The 19947-nt window shown below is 37.2% G+C and overlaps 1 protein-coding gene across 4 annotated transcripts in view; it reads left to right on the plus strand.

The window, feature by feature from the left end:
* Window positions 1-19947, plus strand: part of MORC4 (MORC family CW-type zinc finger 4) — a 43640-nt gene that overhangs the window by 11656 nt on the left and 12037 nt on the right. For 3 of the 4 annotated variants that reach the window (XM_087426776.1, XM_004440449.2, XM_004440450.2), the window contains exons 4-13: window positions 386-603; window positions 1566-1713; window positions 4034-4166; window positions 4490-4618; window positions 7553-7672; window positions 9349-9449; window positions 13544-13642; window positions 16424-16552; window positions 18356-18424; window positions 18838-18889. In XM_087426776.1, coding sequence (XP_087282902.1) covers window positions 386-603; window positions 1566-1713; window positions 4034-4166; window positions 4490-4618; window positions 7553-7672; window positions 9349-9449; window positions 13544-13642; window positions 16424-16552; window positions 18356-18424; window positions 18838-18889 — 1198 coding nt within the window. The remainder of the gene's footprint in view (window positions 1-385; window positions 604-1565; window positions 1714-4033; window positions 4167-4489; window positions 4619-7552; window positions 7673-9348; window positions 9450-13543; window positions 13643-16423; window positions 16553-18355; window positions 18425-18837; window positions 18890-19947) is intronic. The other variant, XM_087426775.1, reaches the window with a different exon arrangement.

The following is a 19947-nucleotide window of genomic DNA, read 5'->3' on the forward strand; positions in this document are numbered from 1 at the left end:
TTCACCTTACCCTCACTTTACTATTAGCAATCAGCCATTTTATCTATACAAGAAAGGCAGCTACCCTTAGCCTGCTCCAGCTATCTCTGTTAGTCAGTGAAAAGGGGCCACTTTTACATTTATGAAGTGTGACTCTAATGTAGTGGAAGTGTTTATGTACACACACACCACATAGGAAAATCAGTCCTGTTACCCCATGGTAATTTCCTATGTTTTTAATTTAACAGTTTTGCCCAGAAATACCAAAAGGAAGAAAAAAAGAAGGACTTTTTACAAGCGTTCTTCATTTGTAAGCCAAACATTCTGCCTGTCACCTATCTTAGGATGCTTTTTACCTTTCTGATTTCTTTTTTTTTCTGATTTCTTTTTTCTTGTGTAATTACAGCTTTGGCTTTACAGATAAAGTAATAAAGAAGAGCCAGTGTCCCATCGGGGTCTTTGGTAATGGTTTCAAGTCAGGCTCCATGCGGCTAGGAAAGGATGCTCTTGTCTTCACCAAGAATGGGGGTACTCTCACTGTTGGACTGCTATCACAGACCTATCTGGAATGTGTCCAGGCCCAGGCAGTTATTGTACCAATTGTTCCGTTCAACCAGCAAAACAATATCCTTTCTGGAAATGGAGAATGTTGGTTAAAAATTAGTCTAATCTGACTCTTTTGATAGAAACTCTTTCTTCAGGTCAAATCCAGCTATCAAAAGTTTTCATATTTAAAGAGGTACTCAACTGTCTTAAATTTAACTGGAATTTCACCCTATTAAATATTTTTAAAACAAGTGGGCAATTGACAGAAGCATAGAAATGTTTTTGTTACATTGAAATTTTCATTGTTATGCAATTCAACCTATCTAGTATATCTCTCCCCCACCACCACTCCCATGGTAAAGTTCCCCAGGGCATATCTTTTTTTGTTCCCCTAGGGGTAGCTATATTTGCATCGTAGTCCTGGAAACATACTATTCATCAGCTTATCTGATAGCAGAATAGCTCATTTCCCTATATCTGGACAAGCTATTGTTTCTGTTCGACACCAGCTTGTCTTGACCCAAGCAGTATACCAGTCAAATTGAATTCATTGCTTCCAAAGAATCTAAAAATTCAGCCTTTGATCTATTTCTTAGATACCGTCATGAGCTGCATAACGATGTTTTGGTCAACGACAGACCACATATACGACCATGGTCCCGTAAGATTAGTACCATATAGCCTAGGTGTGTAGTAGGCTACACCATCTAGGTTTGTGTAAGTACACTCTAGGATGTTCGCACAGCCATGAAATCACCTAACGATGCATTTCCCAGAACGTAACCCTATCGATAAGTGATGCATGATAGTATAGGACTCTTTGTTTACATTGTATCTTTGAAGCTATATTCTGCGTGGGTAATTTGGGTGTTTGTCTCTACAACCTTTCTGCATTTTACCCCTTTCCTTCTGTAGCAGTAATGCACATGCTTTATGTTATATGTCTGTATTTTGTCTGAACATGGAACCCAAAAGACATCTTCCTGATAGCATCCACCCTCTTAAGATATTAATTTTTCTTTGACTACACTTGGTTTTACAAAAAATGATTATTACTGAGGATTCCTTGCCCAGCCTAGAAGCCATCTTGAACTATTCAATTTTCAACAGTGAAAATGATCTGCTGTCCCAGTTTGATGCCATCCCAGGCAAAAAAGGCACTCGTGTTCTCATTTGGAACATCCGCAGGTATAGTATGCTAAGAGTGATAGATTCTAATAAGCACAGGTAGTGTGCCAAAGCACATTTTAATAAATCTCTCTAGAGAAGCAGAGTAGATAAATTTTGATACATATTTGTATCTTACTGCATACCTTTCCTTAACTTTCTTAGAACCACAGCTCTGTTTGAGATGGTAGTTCTTATTGGTAAAATGTGAAGCTTATAAGGTGGAGACATGCATATCCTGAGGGTATTGCCACAATCAAAACAGTTCAACATTATTCTAAAATCTTCAGAATCCATTATAAATATCTATTTTATATTCATGGACACTATTTTGAGATAGATAAATTATAGTTATTTTACCTATTTGACAATGAAAATAAAGTATGAGAAAGAAATTAGGGTAACAAAGCACAGCATGATCTTTAAAAATAAGGACCCATGTATTAGTGCTTTCGGAGTAGCTTGATTAGAAGTAGAAAAAATCTTTGAAGCAGATAAATTTGAACTATGAGGAGGCTGGCTTGAGGTCATGTGTTTAGAGCTAATAACACAGTCTAGAAATACTCTTAGGATATGTCATTTGTTTAATCTTGTCATGTCAAATGAAATACATTTAACAATGTCCACTATAAAATCTAAAAACCTTTAGTATAAAATAGAGGTATTACTCTTATGTTTAGTAGAATAGAGTATCCGATATATTCATTCTTCTTTTTCTCCTTAGGTCAAGTATTTCGCCTCATGTCTTAGCTGGGTAAAACTTACATAAAAACCATGCTGGTTTATATAGAGAGTACTTTCAATTAAAAAGAAAAAAAAATAAAGTTTTTTACACATTGGTAATTTAGACCTCCCTGTGTCCTACTGGGAAAACCCCAAGTAATATAATTTATATTGTAAAGAATCATTTTTCCTAAGGTATTCCAGTGATTTAAACACATTAATCAGACTGTTTTCTTTGTACATTGTTTCTCAGTTATATGGTACTAGGTGTTGTGTGAATAAAGGATTCCACGGTCAAATAACTTTGGGAAAAGCTGGCTTAAACAAGGCTTACCATGTTGCTTTATTGCAGGACTTCTCAGAGGCTTTAACACACTAATGTTATTTCAATATGCACTAAAAATATTTAAGAGAGCAATATAGTATGCAGTATTTCCCAATTTCAAAAAATGTTTCTCCAGACCTCTTTTTCTTGGATGGTGAATGGTGAGGGACAAGGAGGACAGGAAACCTCCTTAGAGTATATGTGTTAGAGGGGGATGGGATAGCAAGAATCAGGATTATCCTGGAAAATCCACAATATACTATTATAATGACATGGGCTTTATACAGCCAGTATACCATAGTGGCTCTGGTCCAGGCCTGAAGAAGGAGCTACCTTTTCAACACAGCGTTTCTGAGCTTGTGAAGCCTGAAGTATGAGGGAGGTAACACTAGAGCTTGAGGTGGCTCTGAGAGCCAGGAATTGTTTCTCAATTTAATTCGATTATACAACCTTTCTTTATTTCTTTAGTTCTTATTTAAGAGTATCTTAGGGGACTACTGTTACATAGAACAAATTTTGAGAACTATTGTTCTGATATATGTGTTTTCTCTATAACTCATCATTTGTTTTGAGTTTTTTCCGGGAACAAAAATGGGTCTTGCCTTTTTTCCCTGGCACTTGTCAGTGATGTAGCTCAGGATCTTGGAATGGACCAAAGTTAAGTGGCCCAAAAAGATTATGAGAAGAAGAAAGGTCCATTGAAAGGAATATAAGTTCTATTATGTTTAAATGATAATTCCATAAATGATATTCTAGAGGACTAACGAATATATGCTGTTTCTATAGAAACCTTTTTTTTTCTTCTAAGAAATAGGATTAGATCTGAGGAAATCTTGGTATCTCATTAGTCTTTATACTATTGTTGAAGTTAGAAGAAGTAGATTTTGATTCATCTATTTATTCAGTTGGGGAAAATGATGTTGATGACCTATCCAACAATAGCTAGAAAGTTGGAATCTATTTTAAGATCCTGCTTTGAGTATAGCTGACATTCATTTGATTTATCAGATCACAGAACAGACATTTTCACCTTCCCCCTTTTTTTTTTCTTTCCTTCTGTACTTGGCATCACCACCTCTGTGAAACATAGTAGATTTATTTAGTCTGAAAGTATCTGTAAATATTGTGTGATCTTCAAACCAAATAGTTTGTAGTTTCTTTGCACTGATAGTCAGGGAAAGAAATAGATATCTGAATTTTGGCTCATATTGTTTCTTTTCTCTTGGGTTCCTAGTGCATTTTTGTCCTTTGGAGCCAGTTTTTGTTAGATTGGTACTTGTCTCTTTTACCCAGAAATAAAGATGGAAAGTCTGAGTTGGACTTTGATACAGATCAGTATGACATCCTGGTATCAGACTTTGGCACAGAAGAAAAAGAGACTGGTGGTGTTACCTGTGAGCTGCCAGAAACAGAGTATTCTTTACGAGTGAGTAAGAGTGGTTTTTCTTCAACAGTGAGAGGTAAGGTTTCCTGTAACATGAAAATATTAAAGAACAAGATCCCATGTTAGTTATATCAAGATGGCAACCTTTTAGCCTTGTGCTAAGGTTCCTTCTCGTTGTCTCCACTGAAACAGTTTAGCTAATGTAGTCAGCGGCACTTGAGTGTGGTAGTTGACATAGTATAACAAGGTATAGAAACTGAGCCACGTCTTTGCCCAGAATAGATCTCATTTGCTAGCAGTGTTTTATGTGGATATCAGTAGGATTGGCAATACTGTGTAATAACTTTCCCTTCACTGTTCCATAGGCATTTTGTGGTATTCTATATATGAAGCCACGAATGAAAATTTTTCTGCGTCAAAAGAAGGTGACTACCCAGATGATTGCCAAGAGCCTGGCCAATGTAGGATATGATGTATATAAACCTACCTTCACAGTATCCTTACAACTACATGAAGTTGACCTCTGTTTGAGGATTAGATTTCCAAGTTGGCACAGAAAAACAACCTTTCTTTTTCCAATTCAAAAATGTGTGTTATAGTACAAATCCTATTACAGTGTACTCTAAGGAGGTATTTCTTAATTGCTAATCTGTGTACCAGTTTTATCAGAAATCACCTGGAAATTATTAAAATAATACAACATCCTGAAATTTTGAAAATTCTGGTTTAGTAGTCTGAAATCTCGTTTTTTAGTAAGAAATATTTATTTTTAAATCCTCATCTGATGCTAATGAGTAGCCAGATTTGAGAATCTCTGCTATAAGAAATAGTCCACACTGTTTGGTTTGTACTGGAATTTTGTTACATATTACATTCATTGAAATAAGCAAAATGTTGACTAGATTTTGTTAATCTTTTGGACATAGTATGATTTTTGTCGTAACAACTCCGTACTTATGTTGATGGAAGTTAGGAGAGTAAAAATTAAAGGTTGATTTTCTAGGGTGAGATAATTCTTCAACAGGTTTGACATGGATTTCCTAGTGCTTCTCATAATGGCAGCCACACCGAGAAGTAATTACTTATTTTTACTTACCCTCCACTTCACTGGGAATGGATTTCAGACACTTGAGAAAATCTTAAGATGAGCTATGGAAATTAAGTCTATCTTTGTTGATGACTTTTTGGACAAAAAAATCTTTGAAAGGCTAAGAATGCATAAGCAGTTATAAAGAATTGCTTTTCTAATTTATTTTCTAGTAACTAAGCACAGCTCTTGATTCAAGAAACATGTTCACACACTATTTGCTTTATCAAAAGTGTTACCTAGCTTGCTTTGTCTTTCTTCTCCGACCAAATATTAGAAATTATCATTCCCTTTTTAAAAAGCTGTGTTACTCGTAAGCGGATTGATTTTCTCCTTTTGGGGAACACATACCTTGTGTACTAGGAAAGTTTATTTAAGTCCTAAACAAACCCAACTTAAGAAAACCAGAGCTAGCATTGTTAGCATCTGTAGGTAAATTAGCTAAAATATTACTGTATGTAGGCTAGGATCTTAGCACCATAGGTTTAACAAAGCCAGTCTAAAGAAGTGCTTTCCAACAACTGTTTCAGGATATACTCTACTTCTGTCTCTAGCTTCTTTCTTTTCTGCGTTTCTATCAAGGTAACTCCCATGCATGTGTTCTGTATGTACCTCAACACTTCTTGACCCCCCTCCCTTTTTTTTTTTTTTGCTGAGGAAGATGTGCCCTGAGCTAGCATCCATGCCAATCTTCCTCTATTTTTTAGTATGTGGGCTGCCAGCACAGCATGGACGCTAACAGAGCAGTGTAGGTCCATACCTGGCAACTGAACCCAGGCTGCTGAAGCAGAGCACGCTGAACTTAATTAACCACTAGGCCACTGGGGCTGGCCCCTCAATCCCCTTTCTCATTAAACTTGTTTCCTTCCCCTGTTATAATTTGGGCTGAATGAATTCACTTATAGACATGGGTAAGACGAAACTCCTGATAAAATTTCCCCCAAGGTCATTAAGAACAAGATCACTGATGCTGACTTATTTATTCCTCAATTATCAAAGTCCTCTTCTCTCCTCTTGTCCTCTCTCCTTGTATTAATTTGGTGAACATCCTAACCCACTGTACCCCCTACACCACAATTTATAATTTTTAAAGTGTAGAACAAGAGGAAAGTATTTGACTATCTTAAAAATATTAGTTTTATGGTGTAGAGTTTTGGTTTGTTTGTTTGGGGGAGTTTGTCCTGTTTTGTTTTTACATTAGAATAGGGTCTTTTTCGAGGTTTTATTTGAGCTTCTGAAGCCTAGAACATTATATGTTCTGAGCCAAACATTACTGTGCTATGTACCCACTTGTATTGTGTGTTTGTATCATATCTGACTCTTTTGTCACATTGATTTGATGCAAGTAGCTTGTCAGTTAGAGGGGGCAATGGAGATCATTTTTTGGATAAGTAACAAAAATAACTTCATTTAACTCATTTGGGCATCAAGATTTCTTAGTATTTGTTTTAATGAAAATCTCAATTTCTCTATCTCCCTTTTATCTTTCTCACTCTCTTACATTGGTTTTTAAATCCAGTAGGACTTGTTAAAAATTCATCATTATTCATGATTTACGTATAATAATTAGTTTTCTTAATTTCATCTATCCAAGCTTGTTAACTTCTTCCCATGAAATGTGTTACTACAGGACTATTAGTTGTCCTTTACCTTTAAAGGTGATTTTGTTCTTGGTGCTTTTGCTTTTGTTGTGTTTCATACGATTGGCAGAACTTACCTTATTGCTTATAATTGTGTGGATTTGTGTTGTACTGTTTACAACTCTTATCAGGACCTGGGAGACCTAGAAACGAACTGAACAACTAGCAAGGGTTAAGAAATGTTTTGTGATTATTTATGAATTTTTAAATCACTGATGGTATTTGGTATGTTTTCTTACAGTCTTTCCTAAGCATATATTTATATATACATTGTTTTAGATAATGCTTGCTATTATATTCTGAACATTTCCTAATGTTCCCAAATATTTTTCAAGGACATAATTTTAAGAGCTGCATAATAGACCATGTGGATATACCAACATTTATTTAATCATTCCCTTATTGTCAACATTTAAATAGTTTGTTTTTTCTGCCATTGTAACTAATTGATAAATCTCTGTAGCTCATAAACCTTTATGGACTTCCATGACTGTTTATGAAGGATAAATTTCTAGAAAGAGAATTACTTTGTTAAAGGTTAAGAATATTTTTTAAGCTATTGGTACAAATTGTTTAAATGCCCTCTAGAAAGGTTGTACCAATTTACATCCAATGGTGTTTGATGTTTTTGCTATAATAGAGTACAAAATTTTGTCTGCTAAAGCCCCTGGTGTTTGTCTCCTTAATGATTTTCTTCTCAGAATAAGCAGGTGAAAATAACTTTTGGGTTCTCTTGCAAGAATAATAACCAGTTTGGAGTAATGATGTATCATAACAACCGACTCATAAAGTCCTTTGAGAAGGTGGGATGCCAGGTGAAGGTGAGTGGTTAACGTTGCCTTGTCAGAGAAGGCTGAAAAGAGTAGGAAGAGGATTTAAAATTTGCCAAGGGGATAGACTCATTAATGGCTTTTACTCCCATCTTATGTTGGTTGTCAAATCTGACCCTGGAATTCTGTGTTACCAGTGAGCTATCTTGTGTTGAAAAACTCTTTCTCATGTTTCAGATGTTAATCAACCCAGGAACTTTACTGAATGCATTTTCTATGTAGCTGTTAATAAGAAGTAGAATTAGAACACCAGCAACTCTGCCATGTGTATCAGTTTATTAGTGTTAAAGATAGCTCTTTCTGTTTTCTGGGGAGATCATAAGGCATAGTGGAAGATACATAAAATTTAGTGATTGATGACCAGGATTTTGAGTCCTGGCTTTTCTACTTACAAGCGGTGTAACCTTGGCTAAATCATTTAATTTCTCTGAGGCTCAATTTCCTTACCTGTAAAATGGAAACAACAATAATGATTTTACCTGCTCTACCTACCTTGCAGCTTACAGGGTTGAGAGATTTAATTGGTATAAATTATGTGAAAATACTTTGTAAACCAAACTATACAAATATTACCATCATCTTTAATGGTTTTTTTTTTTTTTTTTTTTTGAGGAGGACCAGCCCTGAGCTAACATCCAATGCCAATCCTCCTCTTTTTTGCTGAGGAAGACTGGCCCTGGGCTAACATCTGTGCCCATCTTCCTTTACTTTATATGGGACGCTGCCACAGCATGGCTTAACAAGTGGTGTGTCGGTGCGCGCCCGGGATGCGAACCGGCGAACCCCGGGCCGCCGCAGTGGAGCGCGCACACTTAACCGCTTGCGCCACCGGGCCACCCCCATCATCTTTAATGTTTTAATGACAATTTAAAGTAGTAATAGCCACAAGTATCCCATTTGTTCCTATTTTACAAATAAGATTGCTAAAGCACAAAGAATGATAAACGACTTTATATTAGACAGTAGGACAAAGTTATATTAGATCCAGGATAGCTAGTTTTCAGCCTTTGTTGCTTTTTCTTATTTTATCATCTTTATACTACTCATGTATGTGTGTCAGTCTAATTACACCTTGACTCAGTTCCTTCCATTAAAGAATAAAAAAATGATTTTAAATCCAAAAATCTCTCGTATCAACTTGTAATTAATAATCACTGTAAGTCTGACTCTCTTTAGTAGTTGGCAGCCTACATATATACAACTTGTTTATTTTAGTAGAGTGTAATGATTACATAGCATTCTTAAATTTTTTTTCAGATGAACTTTTATTTCAGTTCCCTAGAACAGTAGTATATAACCTTGATTTTTTAGCAGTGTCATTCTTTGTTCAAATGAAATCTTATGGCAATCCCAGAATATAAAACAGATGAAAGTGGAGGTAGTGTGGGTGAAGTAGAGATGGCCGTTAATCCCTGGAAAATCCTAGGGAATCTATGGATCATAGTTTGCAAATCTCTGCCCTGGCAGAAAATCTCTGCCAGAGGTTCTAGTTTAATGTAATACTTGCAGTCTATTGAAGTACATTCTGAGTGTTTCTCTAGATCTTGCTGGCCTTTCCTTGCCCATGAACATTATGTAACCTTTCTATTATTGTTTGGAATCAAAAGGAAATGCCTCCAGGCAGTCAGCAGTAATGTAAGTGTTGAAATTAATATTTTTCTTCTAAGCCAACTCATGGAGAAGGTGTGGGAGTAATTGGAGTCATTGAGTGCAATTTCTTAAAACCTGCCTACAACAAGCAAGACTTTGAGTACACCAAAGAGTACCGGTGAGTCACTCTCAACCTGAGATGTTTCTGATAGTTTGTTTGGATATGATTCTATTCTCTGAATCTTCTAAAATCATGTTGAGAAACCAACCAGGTAAGTTAACTGAGAATTCCTTAAATCTGTTTTCTAAGATTAGAGATAAAATGATTTGATTTTTAAATTAAAGCCTACTGACACATGATATATAGAGCCTAGCTGAGACAAACCTTACCTTTAAAAATTATGGAAAGAGCATAGGAGTCATTTAGTAAAATACTTCTGGTGAAACAAAGAGCCTTGGAATTTATCTTAATGAAAAGAGATGAGTGAATCTGAAGATATTGAATATGTTGGGAGAAAACAGAAGCAGTTTGAAGTTTGTTTCAAAAGATTTTCTTTAAGCCAGTGAACAGATTGAGAGGAAAGTCTTGGAGCAGCAGGAAAGATATATGTGTTTTTATGGAATCATCTAGATTTAATAGATAAGACCAGTAAAGAATCAGAAAGGAACTTGACATTGAGGCTGAACCAGCAAGGATATTTTTAGGAGACAAAGAAAGGAATTGTTTTTTTTGCTGAGGAAAATTGGCCCTGAGCTAACATCCATGCCCATCTTCCTCCACTTTATATGAGACGCCACCACAGCATGGCTTGACAAGCAGTGCGTCGGTGCACGCCCGGGATCCGAACTGGCAAACCCCGGGCCGCCAAAGCGGAGTGTGCACACTTAACAGCTTGCACCACCAGGCTGGCCCCAGAAAGGAATTGTTAAAGCCAGGATATAATAGTTTGTTTTAAAACTTTTGGGGAGGGATGGATCATTCATTCCTTGTTTCATCAAGCATTATGAGGTATCTCCTATGTGCCAAGTACTAGGGACGTAAGAATGAAAGATAAGAATCCTCAGTGCCTGTGAACAAATAAGATGAGATGTATGCAGATAAGAAACTTAAATACCTATAAAATAATTGCATTAATGGGGGATATATGCAAAATTGGAAGAACTTTTAAATATGCCTAAAGGAGTCAAGGAAGGCTTCACAAAGAAGATTATATTTGAACTTAAACTTCAAGGAAAAATTGGAGTTTGCTAGGTGGACAAATAGGGGGAGGACATTCTAAGCAGAGGGAAGTATATGCAAAGGCATGAAAAGGGCAAGGGGTGTTACAGGAATATGAAGAAGGAAGGTATGAGATCATTTGGTGTCATTTTCCTTGAAGTCTCAGTAGCAAATTTTTTCTTAGAGTGGGGGAAAAGTAATTCCCCAAATCTCTTTTGTTTTTGTGCACAAAACTGTAATAAAATTAGTTAAATGTCGTACCTTAATTTATCTGAAACCATACGAATTTTAGGTTTAGTGCTTGACAAAGAGACAACTATTTGGATGGCAACCCCAAATTAATTTCAGGGTAATTGGTCGCTAGGGCTACTCAGTGGTTATGGTAACTATCTGCTCTCAGTTTAAGTAAAATTGTCTTTTAAGTAGGAGTCTGGCCTGTAATCTTTGACTAGGACTTGACTCTTAAGAGTGGAATTTAGAAATGATATCAATTTGACAAAAGTCTCAAAGCCAAATCATTCTGTTTCTCTTGAGTGAAAGGAATAGTGATTTTCTGGTGATTAACCAAATAAAGATTTGTGAAATCCAAATGTTACATATTAAAAATTACTTAACATCTTATATCATTTTTGCCACACACCCCCATCTACCTTTTAAATTTTAGAGGTGTTAGATCCTTGGTTTGTGATGTTTAGTTTCAGTATGATGAGTTGAAGGTGATTGCAGAGGATCCAAATAGAGATATTCCATAGACAATAGGTTTATTCAGTTAAACATATAGGATTTCTGGCTTATGTAGCTTAATATCTGCTACACATTTTATTATAAACAGAAAACTAGTATACTGTCCTGCATACAGGGTCTTTTGAGGATAATAAATTTGCATAACTCATCCCAATTCTGGCATCGTTTTTGTTTTTTACTCTATTTTATATAAAATGAAAAGATGTTTAGTTAAAAAATAAGGGAATTTGAGAGGGGGATTAGAGAAGGTTTTCTGTGATCACAAACTCATCCTAAGTGTCTTAGAGACATCAGAACTGCAGATGCTAAAAGATACATACTGTTGGAATGTCTACAAATAAATCATCTGTAATATCACGTTTAATAGTTGTGGATATCAGGGCCGGCCCCGTGGCTTAGCGGTTGGGTGCGCGCGCTCCGCTGCTGGCAACCCGGGTTCGGATCCCGGGCGCGCACCGACGCACCGCTTCTCCGGCCATGCTGAGGCTGTGTCCCACATACAGCAACTAGAAGGATGTGCAGCTATGATCTACTGGGGCTTTGGGGGGAAAATAAATAAATAAATAAATAAAAATTATAAAAAAAAAAAAATAGTTGTGGATATCAGATTTCAGCTGCAGCTATCAGGGCTCAAACTTACAACATTTTTACATTGAAATTCAGCTTAAGAAATGCAATCAACACCTACTAACTGAGCACCACACTGTGCATGGCACAGTGGTTAGGCTTTGTGGATTTTTCCAGAGGAATTCAATACATGGTTGCTGTCTTTGAGGAGCTAACAGTCTATTTGTAATAATATATTGTCACATACATGAAACAACTTAGAGAGCAATAAAATGGCTGTTTGAGCAATCAAAACATAAGTGGTATGGTATAGGAAAAATGCCTTCATAGAATAGATAGGAAAGGTTTCAGGTAGAAGGTATGACTTAGCCTTAAAGGATACAGGATTTAGAAAAGTGAGGTAAGGGAATTCTATATAGCTTTTTCTTTTTTTAATTTATTTTTTTTGTGAGGAAGACCAGCCCCGAGCTAACATCCATGGCAGTCCTCCTCCTTTTGCTGAAGAAGACCGGCCCTGAGCCAACATCCACCGCCAATCCTCCTCCCCGTTTTTTTCCCTTTTTCTCCCCAAAGCCAGTAGACAGCTGCATGCCATAGTTGCACATCCTTCTAGCTGCTGCACGTGGGATGCCACCCCAGCATGGCTGAACAAGCAGAGCGTTGGCGTGCGCCCGGGATCCAAACCCGGGCCTACAGCAGCAGAGCACGCGCACCCAACCGCCAAGCCACGGGGCCAGCCCCTATGGCTTATAGAATTAAATTGGAATTAGGCGTTAGAAATTGACAGTTTTTAAAAGTAAAATTCAGATTTTGACTTATACACATGACATTTTTTGGCCCTGGGTCTACTGTTATTCATTTGGGAAGAGAGAGAAAGGAGAAAGAACAAGAGCCAGAACTGGGGTACAGCCTACACTAACAGCTGTGTAGTAGAAGGTTGGTGGGGACTTTGTTGTCCATTGGTACTATGACTTCTGGGGGTCAGCATTTGGATGAAGAGGAACTATGTAGACATTTTTAAGTTAATATTTGGTTGATTTGTGATAGATATGATGCACCATTTGATTCTGTGTCTTTCAACTTGGTCCCAAATTGTTTACCTGTGGTCATCTGACAATCGAATAACTCCCTGTCAACTCTTCAATATTTGACTCTGATTTAGTCCTCTCAATTTAGTTCACGGTCATTGTCTCTAATGTTAACTCCCCTCCCCATGATTCTAAAAGCCCTGAAAATTTGGAGAACACAGTACTTTTTAGGACTTTGACCATTTTACCTTTTCAGCCAAAGTGACCATTCAACATTATGACTTTGTAATTTTGACATGTAATTTGCAAAGGCGGTGTATTCCCATTCTAGTTTCTGAAAGTGTAGGTGTTCAGACCTATGCTGAATATTTTATTTTATTTTATTTATTTTTTTTTTTTTTAAAGATTTTATTTATTTTTTTGCCCCCAAAGCCCCAGTAGATAGTTGTATGTCACAGCTGCACATCCTTCTAGTTGCTGTATGTGGGACTCGGCCTCAGGCTGGACAGAGAAGTGGTGCCTCGATGCGCACCCGGGATCCGAACCCGGGCCGCCAGCATCGCAGCGCGTGCACTTAACCACCAAGCCACAGGGCCGGCCCTATGCTGAATATTTTAAATTGTTGGCTTCTATGAGGTGGGACCATCTCAAAGATCACAAAATTGTTCAACAAATCCTCAACATTGATGTGCTTCTTTTTACTTTTTCTTTCAGCTTGACAATAAATGCTCTGGCCCAGAAGCTCAATGCTTATTGGAAAGAAAAGACATCCCAAGAGAATTTTGAGATCTCAGCAGTAGCCAGGTCAATACCGTGAGTAGTAAATAGAGAATATAAAAGTATTAGGGGTAGTGTTCATAGAGCAAATGGAAAGAACAAGGGTAAGATGGTGCTTTTCCCATAGGGAAGTTTTACTAAAAATAGAAAATCACAGGTACTAATTTCATCATTCCGTAGACCTCTTCATTCTGGTTTAACACTTGTGTGGTTTGGATCATAAATATGAAGAGTTTAGTACTCTCAGTTTATCCTACAGGCAGTGTGATATAGTGGAAGATGATGGCCATTTAAATCAGACACTCCTGGGTTGAAAATCTGGATCTACTTCTTAATAGTTGGGTGAGCTTGGGTAAGTAAGTCACTTCACCTCTCTGAGTATATTAAATTAGATGACATAACATTTTTAGCACAGTGCCTAGCATATAGTAGGTATTTAGAAATGTTAGCAAACTTCCCTTCTCTTTATTCCTAGTGAACATTGTTGGAACTGTACCAAGGAATTTGAGAGTAGAAGTAGAGAACTCAGCATCTCAGAAAAAAGGGAAACTTTATTGAATCTAAGACAGGGAATTACACTCAAAACTGTGGATCAGGATGAAATGCCTCAGTAAGCCAGGAAAGGAGCATAATACAGAGGATAGAAGGTATGACAACACATACACAGTCAGTTACACCACCATCAAGACAAAGATTAGAGTGTTAAAGGTTCATTTGGGGTAGGCAGCTGGGTTTTTTTAATGGAAATCATCAGACACATGTACGATATAAAATTTTGTTTCAACTGCTGTATGAATATCACTATCTTATTCTAAAGATCTCTGCTCCTGTCCAACCTCCATGGTTTTCAAAGAAATGCAAATTAAGATGAGATGCCATTTTTTTGCCTTTCAAATAAGTGTTGATTAATGCAGTGAAACAGATGTTAATATATTGCTGAAGTGTGTGTCTGTATATCATACAACCTTTCTGGACGTAGAATTGTAATAATGATTATTATTTATTGAGTACTTATATGCCAGGTACTGGTCTGAGTTCTTTACATGTATTTACATTTATTTAATCTTCACAACAACCGTCTGAGGTAGAGGGTATTATTACGTCTTTAGAGATGTAGAGACTGATACACTGAGAGCTTAAGTAACTTGCTCAAGATTATACAAGTAGAGAGTGGTAGATCCAAGGTTCAAATATAGGCCATCAGGCCCCTAACCCAAGTTCTTTAACACAACACTCTTCTGGAGGGATGCAATGAAGGGAACATGGTATAGCCTCTTCAACTACTTTTATTCCAAGCACAAGCTAAAAGCCTCTCCTGTCTCCCTGGATGGAAGGATCTACCATAGTATGCATGTAACCTGAGGCAGAGAGATGCTGTCTCTAATGCTTGTCCCCGAGAGAGTAATATTGGCATGCTTCTGCAAGAGACTATTCTGTGCATAAGCATGTAAAGCCAAAGCTAATATGACCTTTCCTCTCCCCTCCCACTACCACCGAAATTGCTTTTCGCTGGCTCTGGCTCTAAATAAAACAGTGGCTGAATGGAAATATATAGACACCAGAGGTCAGACCTGAGCTTAGAGCTTAGAGGTTGCAAGGCTAGAGCACCCTGGAACTAGGAGCTAGGAAGCTATATATCTAAATTTGTACGAGTTCTCTTTGTTAAATAGTTTTAAACAAGAAGAAGACATTGTATTTGAGTGGTAGAATTATAAGTGCCTTTTATTTTCTTTTTTATATCTGTCTGTTTTTTCCAGTTGTTCGATAATGAGTTTATATTACTTTTATAACTGGAAAAAAGCAGTATTTAAAAAGATAAGAAAAATATTGAACTAAGACAAAAAAGAAACACACCACTTTATTGAAATCCCTAGTATAAGAGCAGTATAAATGTAACATCCACAAAACCCGCCCTAGGCTAAATTACATGTTTTTCAAATTGGCCCTAGGTGCCCCTCTACCCTCTTTCTGTGTCTTTTCTCTAGCCTTCCCTCTTCCCACTCCAGTCTGCCTTTCACACCTTAGATGCTGACTACTTCTATTATATATGGACTACCTCCTTTCACAGAGAAACAAATTCACTGTAAGGTATAGGAGACTGAGTTACGCTTCCTGGGGGAGATGGGAATGAATATGTGTTTTAAGAGTAGAGCTCTGGAAAAAATTTTTCTTAATAATTTAACCCAATTATTGGACTGGAGCCACCATCTCTAGTTATGAAATTTAATCAAATTTATATTACTTTGTAAGATTAACTTTGGGAATACCAACCTAATACAATTTTGATTGAAGTATAAGCAAAGACTTTTTGAAAGGAATAAAAAGAGGACAAGGGAGTCTGTAGGGAAAGGGGGGGGCGTTTTGATGACGATGCTTCAGTGACTCCCACAAATGCATTTCAAACCTGTCATGGAATTGCATAGAACCAAATAAAATGATCCTATGGATTTTATTTCTTGGGAATATTGTAATATATATAAAATCCTTTCCTAGTTAATAAATTTTAGAGTTAAAATTGTCCTCTTGTTTGCTTAGAACAAGAGATTACAGGATAAATATTATTGACCTCTATAAATAATGGTAGCCCACTATGTTAATACTTGTTACTATTTTTCATATCCATGTCTGGTGATGTTCTATTATTATTTTATCTTTGAAGTTCAAGATATATACATTTTGGACACCTAGACTATAATAATTCTAACTCATTTCATGTGTAAAATTATGTTCTTTCACCTTTATGGCATGCTTTTCTAATGTAACACAGAGCACAGAGCTAGAACATACACAGTCATACTTCTGTTTTCCTTCATTCAGGAAGATTCCTGACCAGACATGGGTACAGTGTGATGAGTGTCTTAAATGGAGGAAGCTTCCTGGCAAGGTTGATCCATCCACATTACCTGCAAGATGGTTTTGTTATTATAATTCCCATCCAAAGTACAGGTAAGGTTAAGACTCAGTATTATGCCAGAGATAACTCCTGATTTGTCTCCATATTCTAAAACACTTTTCATCTCAAGTCCACACTCTTCAGCCTGGCATTCAAACCCCTGTGCTAACTGGTCTCACCCTACCTACCCAATCGTATTTTTCATTGTACTTTAACACAAACCCTATGCTTTAGCCAGGCCCGTGGCTTCACTATTGCCTACACGTGCCATGCTTATTCCCTCCTTCATGGCTTGGTAGTGTCATTCCGCTTGCTTACAGTAACTTTCTGCATTCCATCTGCCTATCCAAATCATATCCATCTGGGAAGCTTAAGCATTTTTTGTGGTATTTCTCCTGTTGACAATAGTTGACAGTGATGTTACTCCGGCTTCCTGTGGTATTTAATTCTTAACATTTGTTCACATACGGTTTTTTATTTTTTGCATATTTTTCGTATGTATTTACTTTGGCTTTTCAAGAGATTATAAACTATTTGAGAACAAGGGCTTTACAATTCAGGTTGAGCTGATGGTTTTCTTCATATGCTTTCTGTCCCTGAATCTGTTGTAGTACCTATTGTACATTCAATGCTATTTGTTTACGTGTTTGTCTTCCTAATGCACCATATGTTCCTTGTAGCATGTAACATCTACATAGTGCCTGGCATATCCAGGGGCATTCATTTCAACTTAACAAGTGTTTTTGACTGAGTAGTCACAAAGGTCATAATAATAACTCAGTTTGCTTCAATTTGGCTGACAATTTTTTTGCAGGATAAATGCTGATAGAAAAAAGGTACTAAAACAGAGTATGCTTTTTAGAAAAAAATGTTTAAAATGGAGGAAATTAAATAACTGAAGTCTAGGTCTATAATGAGTAAGCATTCCCCCATAATCTCCAGATATGCCTAAACACTTCTCCATGGAGAGTAACTGGGATTGTGGGATTAGAATATGGGACTAAGTGCTTAGAAGTCTCATTTTTGAATCCTGTATCTCCTGTCAGTTTACACTTAGTCTGGGAGACATAGCCTTCCAGGACACTTGCCCATTTACAGAATGGGTGTAACGTAGTGTTTCCAATTATTATTAATTTTTGCTTATTTGTTTCTAGGATTACTTTTGACCGTTGAATACATTTTCTAGTACTCCTTTCAGTTTTTACTCCTAAAATTCTCTTCCTCATGCTTTACTTATAGCAAATGCCTTTTCATTTATAGAATTCTCCTTTTTCTCCTCTTCACTAGTCTCTGTTCTGTTCTTTTTATGATGTAAGCTCCTAGTTCCTTATTGCTGCTCTCTGTCATAGCCTCTTATTTTTTTCTTCAGGCATCACCACCTAGTTTAGGGATTCTCATGCTTCTAGACATCCCCTTGAAAATTACTTTCTTAGTAGATGAGAGGCAAAAGACTTAGGTTCTAGTCTCAGCAATATTCTCTTTGTATGGTCTCTCAAACAAGACCTTTGTATGGTCCCAAGACAAACAAGTCTCTCTTGTGCTTGAACTTCACTGTGTAAAAATAGAGATCATGCTTTGTGCTGCCCACCATAATATGAATTTTGCAGCTGTTAAGTATTTTGAATGTCTTGGGAGAAAGGTGATATATGAACCAAAAATAATTATATGATGGTATGCCTTGAAATAAGAATTGCTACATGTTAACCTGCACCCAGGTTTTGTAATGTGAGTGGAATCTGAATTCTGTAATGTTAGAGGGTTGTTACCCTGCCTTATCATAGTTATGAGGAAAGTAAAGGTTAAAAGTGAAGGGCATATTTGGTTTCCAAAAAAACGATTTCTTCTCTATACTGCAGGAGATGCTCCGTTCCAGAGGAACAAGAACTCATTGATGAAGACCTGTACTTGAGCAAAGCTAAGAAACAGTTGAGTATACCTGAGGTGGTGTTTTGTATCATACAGTAAAGGAGCCTGACCCTTCCTAATAGGATAGGGGAGTTTTGAGAAAAGAGATGATTTTTTCTGTTTGTTTTTAATAATTTCCCTCCTCACCTCTCTGTTCTTCCAATTCTTTATTCCTTCTAATCATCTCCTGAATGTCTCAACCAATGATTGTCTTTAGTCTGTCTTCCTCCCTCCCCACCCCCTCTCTTTTGACGGAGCATTTGAAATCTCTCTTTAGTAGCAGAGTTCAGGAAGGAACCCTTAGTTACTCAATGAGGCTCACACTATTTCTAATTTGGAAGGAACATTATAACCTAAATCTATAATTGGTATAATCCATTTCAGACTGAGAAATTTCATGAGTAAACTAAATAGCACTTTTATCTTCTCTTAGAGATCAAACTGTTGAGAAGAAGAAGGTGCCAATGGAAAATGAGAACCACCAGGTGAGAGACAGTCTGCCTTCTTCCTTTTCTCACACAAAATTTTCCCCAACAGAGGACAGAGGTTGAAGGAAGCAGCAATCTTGAAAGCTGCATAGAAATAATGACCCATTTGTTCTGGTGGTCTTTTTTTCATTGGATCTTTTGAGTTTGCTTTTATCTGCTGTTACTGATATTCAGATCACCAAAACCAGAAAAGTCAAATATATATTTCCCAGATTTGTGTTCAGTACTGAATCTGGACAGTGTGAATGTCACATTCGGTGTCACAGAATATTCAGGGTTATGTTCCATCCTTATACAGACTGCTCCTGTTGAGTGTCTAGCTTTCCTTAGTCTTCTTTCTTCCGGGATTCAGGGGTGATTCCTTTCTCCTTCCTCTTGGGAAGAAGGGGTGGTTCTTTGTGCCCCTCCCCCATCCCTGCTTTCAGGCTGGCTGGCTTTATAAAGACTCTGCTGTTTTGAATTTTCAGGAGCACTGTCTCTCGGACATGGTTGCCCAGCTCCGGACGCTGAAGGGTGCAATAAGGTTGGCAGTCCTTTCAGGGACACTCCTTTCCTGACAGCCACCATAGCACCCATATATCTTCCCCACCCAACCTTGCCTTTCTGCATGATTTTCCTCTTGACCTTCTTTCCCAGAGATATCTGCTAGTCGCATGTTAGATTCACCTTCCACCCACTCAATCAGGGTAGGTCAGACTGGTGAGGATAGAGGCAATTTAATATTAATTCTTCTGACATCCCACCAAGACCCAGGTATATGAATAAACAGGTTTCATACCCTAATGTCTTAGCTTAATAGTCTGATCTAGAGATTGGGAGATTTCCTGGGACTGCCCTGTCCTCATTCAGTTTACCTTCCCTTTATATTCCTTCACCTTCATCATTTATACTATCTTCATAGGCTGGCTCTCCCACAAGATCCCAGATGCATGTCTGTGTATGTGTGCACTATGAATATATGTTAGTCTCTCGCATGCATTTCTCCAAAACCAGCACAGACACTTGCTGCAATGCTTATTCCCTCTACCCCTGTCCTGATCACAGATCTCAGAAGA

This window comes from Ceratotherium simum, chromosome X (assembly GCF_057802395.1).
Source record: "Ceratotherium simum simum isolate JZ-2026a chromosome X, ASM5780239v1, whole genome shotgun sequence".
NCBI lineage: Eukaryota > Metazoa > Chordata > Mammalia > Perissodactyla > Rhinocerotidae > Ceratotherium > Ceratotherium simum.